The 6,910-nt window shown below is 57.2% G+C and overlaps 1 protein-coding gene across 1 annotated transcript; it reads left to right on the top strand.

The window, feature by feature from the left end:
- Window positions 1–4,108: 4,108 nt before the first annotated feature.
- Window positions 4,109–6,598, top strand: SP9 (Sp9 transcription factor). Its single transcript, XM_042953338.1, has 2 exons — window positions 4,109–4,129; window positions 5,162–6,598. The coding sequence occupies exons 1-2, from the start codon at window positions 4,109–4,111 to the stop codon at window positions 6,596–6,598; spliced, it is 1,458 nt and encodes a 485-aa protein (XP_042809272.1).
- The last annotated feature ends 312 nt before the right edge of the window (window positions 6,599–6,910 follow it).

Below are 6,910 nucleotides of genomic sequence, written 5' to 3' on the forward strand. Positions count from 1 at the left end.
TAACTCAAGTTATTAATGTATCTCCCCAATTCCCACACCGTGCTGACCTGATAATCACTGCTCTAGTGTAGATCATGCAAATGAAAAGCGTAATTAACTGAGCAAATGATTAAAAAAGGGAGCGCTATGGCTTACCAAATAAGTAAATAAAGGCAGTTTGGAGGAGGACAGGTCAGATAAAAGCTTTTTACGGGCTCCTCTCTGTTCCCTCTCCCCTGTCCCCGCCCCCGGGGTATCTCGGTCCTGGTGGTCGAGGCTTTGGCAGCAGCCAGCAGGGCCTGTGTGAAAACCTTCGGTTCCTCCTCCCCCAGCGCCTCCCCTCCCGCCCACATCCTCAAGTCTCCCCAGCACCACCTCACCCCACCTTGGTGCTGTGTATCCGCTGCTAACTCGGCGACTGGCCGAAGCCCCAGGGAGACTGGACAGCCACCTAATAGTTCGAATTATTCCGAAGATAGCTGGTCCTCCCCGTCCCCACCCTGTTTCCTGTGCATCGGGGAGAAGCATTTTTTTTTTTTTTTCCTGTAGTGTAGGAGCTCCAATCCTTCGGATCAGCGCTAATGACGGAATTGTTTCTCCGGCTTTGCCTTCTAAATGCAGCAACTTGAGCAGTTGCTCGGATCAAAGCTCTCGGGAGAGGCAAAATGGGAGAAACAATATTTGTTCAAAGGAAGTGTGAACTCTTCCCTTTAATTACCCTATTCTTCTTTATTAGGATTCCTACTGCATTTTTTTTTTTTTGCAAAAAAAAATTATGTTGATTTCCCATAGTGTATTTACGATGTAAATATATTCCAAGATGAAAACGTCACGGATCAATTGTAAAGGACCCGGATACATAATTTTAAAAAATCAGTTTCAGTGTATATGAGGTTCTCACCCCACTTTCGCTGCTCAGTCAGATTTGTTTATGCAGAATCGACATTTAATAGTGCTAATTGCACTCCAGTTAAATTGCCCTGATTGCAGAAAGGGAAGCAATTTTCGTGCTCTCTGTCTGGGTTTGGAAGAAATTGTTTTATATTCACCTCTTTATAAAGAAGTGGAGATAAGGCACCGGGGCCTTTGCACAAATTGCACTTAGGGGCTGACTGGCAGCATTCAGGCGCTATAATAGAGCATTATTTGGCCGTTTTGAATAATGTAAAGCGTTTGCTGAAAGCTATTCTCCCGAAAATTGCTTTAACTTTTAAAAGGGTGATGATTCACTCCAAACCAGGCCTTTGTTACATTGTCATTATTTCCCCAAATGTTTTAACAGTCAGCTCAACACTTTAGCATAACACATTGATCTTTGTTTAAAAACTAGATTTTTTAGAGGATGAAAAAAATCTGTCACACGAAAAAAAAAAAAACTGGACCTCTTTGGAAAGATCTCCTTGGGGCCCCACCTTAGAGTTAAAGTGGCCGGGGTATCTGCCTGCGTTCGTTTGGAAGATTCCCCTAACTTTTATTGTGATCCGGATGCGTGTATCTAAAGGAATATCCGAGTACCCACGTAGAGAGTCTGACAGCAGGAACCACATTGAAAACGGCAGGAGGGGGAGGGGAGGAGAAGAGGAGAAGAAGAGGAAGGCGACCAGGGCTCCCGGAGCCCTAGGTACCAGCGTGAGCTGTTTTAAATGGTTGACTTGAAAATGTCACTAGTGCTAAGTGGCTTTTCGGATTGTCTTATTTATTACGTTGTCAGGTTTCCTTAAGGAGGGGGTGTGTTGGAGGTGGGGGAGGAGGTGGTAAGGGGAAACCTCTGCGCTTCTCCTACCGGGCTGCGGTGGGTGAGTCGGAAACGCCTCGCTGCCACTTAACAATCCCTCTATTAGTAAATCGACACGGAGACTCTACTGGAAGCCGAGACCGGTCTCCCCTTGCAGGGCAGAAGTCACCTGTTGGGAACGGCTCCGGGTCCCCCTGCCGGGCTTTCTGGCTCTTCCAGTCTGCCAGGATTCTCCCTTAACCTTCCACCCCGAGTCCCCCCCCCCCCCGCCCGGGGGGCTTTTGACACCTTCCCTCCTCCCCCCGCGGACTTCCACCACAATCCCCCAGGGCTCAGTGCTCCAGCTTCGCCGCGCTAGTCTCCCGATTCTCCCCCTCTTTCTCTGTCACATTTTCCTCGGTGCTTTCGCCACCTTAAACTAAAGTGGGGGAGGGCACCATTCAGAGCGAAGGTGTTATAACGATAAGCAAAGAAAGCAATCCTTACAGCCCTCCCACCCACCGAGTGCACTGAGACGCACGCAGGCTCCATCTTAGGGCCGGGAGAAGAGCCACAGTGGTCGCACGTTTGGGCCAAGAGATATTGCAAAGAGGAGAGAAAACACTGGGGGCACAGTTCCACTCGTGCTCACTTACTCCCCTCCGCAACAACTCTTTTGCACCCAAGCATTTGGAGGTTGTGGTTTACAATGTCTCTTAAAAAGCAGGATGTGGGTTTGGAGGGGAATGTGGTACATTAAACCCGTAGTACCCAGGTCTGTCCGAGGACGCTGGCATTTCTGGTTCAAAAGCAGCTCCAACTGCCCTGAAGAAGAAAGACAAAGTGAGATCCAGAAAGAAAAACAAACAGCTCAGCGATTGCTGAGGGACTCTAGCACGCGCAGTTGTCAGTTTGAGGACACCTCTTTTCACACCGACAAGATCCGGAGAGGACTTCATGATGCTTTCAGCCTACAAAATGTGGAGGCGCCCACGTGTGGCCTTGTCCCCCGCACTCGCGGATGGAGGTCCCCGAGAGAGGCTCCTGGAGCGTGTCCAGGAAAGCTGGGCTCTGGATGGAGGAACCCATCTCTCAACACGGTGCCCTTGCTGTGCAAAAGAGCCTCTATAGGCCCAGGGGCTCTGGAGTGGGAGCGGGTTGAAGCTGGGGCAAGAAAACTCGACTCCAGGGTGAAACGTGACATGCAAATCTTCACCCGGTTAAACAAACAGCCGAGCAAGCTGCAGCTTCAGCGCGGGTGGCGGTGGGGGCGGACGCAGCTCACGCCGGTCTCTGTTTCCAAAGTTGTTACAACGTGAAAATAAGCGGCTTCGTGCAGCGTGTTGTATGGGCTGATGCCTCCCACCCCCACGCCAGCCCCCAGCGAAACCCGGCAGATAATCAGCACTTCCCACTGTTTAGTCGTATTTGACAACTGGGTTAACCTGGTATCTAGGCGCTGGCGAAACGGTACAAAGGGTGCCCTCAATTACCACTAGAAGCTTCTGGTGTGAGTGGCACTTGTATTACCCCCTGGGTCAGAGGCCAGAGCGACAATTAGGAAGTCACTTAGACCTCTGGGGGAAAATAGCGGGATGCGCAGGCTCCAGGCCCTCCCAACAAGTCTGTGGGTGTAGACCTGGACATAGAGGCCTATTTCTCTCCTCTCAGAGGAGTTGTCCTTTCGCGCCCTCTCCTCAATGTGACTCTGGAGTGGGTAAAACCGAATCCACTGGGGAAAAGGAACTGGGTAGAACACAAACAATGATAAAATTGCGAGCGAGAATGATGGATTCCAGCTGAAGTTGTGCTGCGCAGGCGAGAGCTTAGACACACAAAGTGCGCGTTGACATTTCCGTCTTTACTTGGGCCTTGCCAGTGCGGCCTCCGCCAGGGCGCCCCCTCCCCTCTTGCCTTCTTTCCCACAAGTGGGGAGTGGAATCGGACTGTCAGTCCTAACTTGCATCATCTCGGGGTGGTTCGGGGGGCTTGTGTCTCAGTCTCAACGCTACTTAAACCTGGCTTAGTGCGTGAGTGTAAATTTTTAATTGCACTGTAATTTCTTCAGTCTCTAGCCCGCGCCCCCCCTCCTCCCCCCCCCCCCCCCCAACACAGCGCTAGCCGCCTTGACTGGCACGCGCCGGGAGCCCTGGCTTGGGCCCCTCGGCGCGTCTGATTGGCTGCGGAGCAGCTCCCGTCTGCTCCGCCTGCGCCCTCATTGGGCGAGAGGCGCAGCCAGCGGCACTTCAAAGCGGGTGCTCCTCGCACTTAGGCTGAGTTTAGCCGGCGGGAGCCCGGAGTCCGCTCGGCGCGAGCGCGGGGACGCGGGAGCTACGCGGGATCGGAGCAGCCTTCCGGAGCAGCCGCCAGGCTCAGTCCCGCTCCTGGCCCCGCCGCGCAGCCTACGGACCTGCTATGGCCACGTCTATACTCGGGGTAAGTCGGAAGTGCGACAAGGCATTTGCTTGTTTTAACTGCAGCAAATTTTCGTTATGGCTTCTCCGCGTCCGCAGCTCCGGAAAAACTGTTGCTGCCGGACTGCAGCTGCAGCTTCAGCTCCTTTTAGCACTTTCCACATTTCTGGGACTGATTCTTTCCAAGTTATTGAAACCTAGGAGATGCCTTTGTAAGAAAATGATTTGTTAAGCTAGTCCTTTTTTTTTTTTTTTTTTTTTGTGGCTTTAAAGAAAATCTAGAGGTTTCTTTTCTTCCCCTGGTGATTTATACCCCACCCCCCCTTGCTTCGGGGATTGTTGCAATTACGCGACAGTGTGTTTCCAGAAAACAGCCTTAATCGTTTTTCAGTCCGTGTAGTCACGTTAACAAACATTTACACTTCTGTGGCTCCCCAGTTCGCCTGTGACTTTGAAATCCATCGCTGGGTCCCTTCTCCTCGGATTCTTGTTTTCATAATCAAGGGGTTTTTTTTGGGGGGGGGAGTGTAAACATTTAAAACAACGTTTTCTATTAAAAAGAGTCAAGTCGTAGTCACCCTTGGGAGGAGTGCCCCAAGTTTCCCCCGCCCCTGAGCCGCTGTTTCGGCCGCCTCCGCCCTCACCCGGTGTTTGTTGTCGATGTGTTTACTTCCGTGCTTTACCCGAAGGGCGATTTGGGGGCCTGAATGAGAGGATCGGGCTTACGGCGAGCGGGAGGCGAGCAACCCGAGTCCGGCCCTGCGCAGGGGTTGCAGCGGCTGAGACGGGGAGAACCGAGACATCTTTGATTTGTAGCCCCACCGGAGAACAACTTTCCAGCGCCGGGACCCTCACCCTTGGGATCGCCCTTGCCCCGTGCGGGGCGCGGCGCATCCTTGGCAAGCGCGCGGGGAGGAGGCGCGAGCCCAGGAGCCACGACCCCCCGGGACCAGTCGAGGGGAAACGAGGCTGCTCACGGGTGCACTTTGTGTCTTCCTCCCACTTCTTCCTGCCCTCCTTCTCCTTGCTCCCTCCCTCACCCCACCCACTTTAGGAAGAGCCGCGCTTCGGAACAACCCCGTTGGCCATGCTGGCGGCGACCTGCAACAAGATCGGCAACACGAGCCCGCTGACGACGCTGCCAGAGTCGAGCGCCTTCGCCAAGGGCGGCTTCCACCCCTGGAAGCGCTCCTCGTCCAGCTGCAACCTCGGCTCCAGCCTCTCGGGCTTCGCCGTGGCCACCGGTGGCCGCGGCTCCGGCGGCCTGGCGGGCGGCTCGGGCGCAGCCAACAGCGCCTTCTGCCTGGCCTCCACGTCCCCCACGTCGTCCGCTTTCAGCAGCGACTACGGCGGCCTCTTTTCCAACTCGGCGGCCGCCGCGGCGGCGGCGGCCGGAGTGTCCCCGCAGGAGGCGGGCGGCCAGTCGGCCTTCATCTCCAAGGTGCACACGACGGCGGCCGACGGCCTGTACCCGCGCGTGGGCATGGCGCACCCGTACGAGTCGTGGTACAAGTCAGGCTTCCACTCGACGCTGGCGGCGGGCGAGGTGACCAACGGCGCGGCGTCGTCGTGGTGGGACGTGCACAGCAGCCCGGGCTCGTGGCTGGAGGTGCAGAACCCCGCTGGGGGGCTCCAGAGCTCGCTGCACTCGGGCGCCCCCCAGGCCTCGCTGCACTCGCAGCTCGGCACCTACAACCCCGACTTCAGCTCGCTCACGCACTCGGCCTTCAGCTCCACGGGCCTCGGCTCCTCGGCCGCCGCCGCCTCGCACTTGCTCTCTACCAGCCAGCACCTGCTGGCTCAGGACGGCTTCAAGCCGGTGCTGCCCTCCTACTCGGACTCCAGCGCCGCGGTGGCGGCTGCTGCCGCCAGCGCCATGATCTCGGGCGCCGCGGCCGCCGCCGCCGGGGGGAGCTCGGCACGCTCAGCCCGCCGCTATTCCGGCCGCGCCACCTGCGACTGCCCCAACTGCCAGGAGGCGGAGCGGCTGGGCCCGGCCGGGGCGAGCCTGCGGCGCAAGGGCCTGCACAGCTGCCACATCCCGGGCTGCGGCAAGGTGTACGGCAAGACGTCGCACCTGAAAGCGCACCTGCGCTGGCACACGGGCGAACGGCCCTTCGTGTGCAACTGGCTCTTCTGCGGCAAGCGCTTCACGCGCTCGGACGAGCTGCAGCGGCACCTGCGGACTCACACGGGCGAGAAGCGCTTCGCCTGTCCGGTGTGCAACAAGCGCTTCATGCGCAGCGACCACCTGAGCAAACACATTAAGACGCACAACGGGGGTGGCGGGGGCAAAAAGGGCAGCGACAGTGACACGGACGCCAGCAACCTGGAGACGCCCCGCTCCGAGTCCCCTGACCTCATCCTGCACGACTCCGGCGTCAGTGCCGCCCGGGCGGCGGCTGCGGCGGCGGCGGCAGCGGCGGCGGCGGCGGCGGCGGCGGCCTCGGCGGGAGGCAAGGAAGCCGCGTCTGGCCCCAACGACTCTTAGAGGCCGGGCGAGAGGTGCGAGCGAGCGAGTAGAGACACCGAGAGCGAGCGAGAGGTTCGGAGGGCCAGCGAGCGGGGCACGGACGGGTGGGGGCTCCAGTGACGCCCCCGGGCCAGCACGAAGTGCAGCAGCACCCGGCTGCCCGGCCGCTGCTCGCCGGCCAAGCCAGGAGCTCCCCTCTGCTATCCCAGCCCAGACGAGAATCGAACTCGTGATCCTGGAACAAAAGCAAACCACCCTCCGACACAAACAACACTAAAAAACTGCACACAGACAGACATGAACACACACCGGAGACCTACAGCCACAAGC

This window comes from Panthera leo, chromosome C1 (assembly GCF_018350215.1).
Source record: "Panthera leo isolate Ple1 chromosome C1, P.leo_Ple1_pat1.1, whole genome shotgun sequence".
Lineage (NCBI taxonomy): Eukaryota > Metazoa > Chordata > Mammalia > Carnivora > Felidae > Panthera > Panthera leo.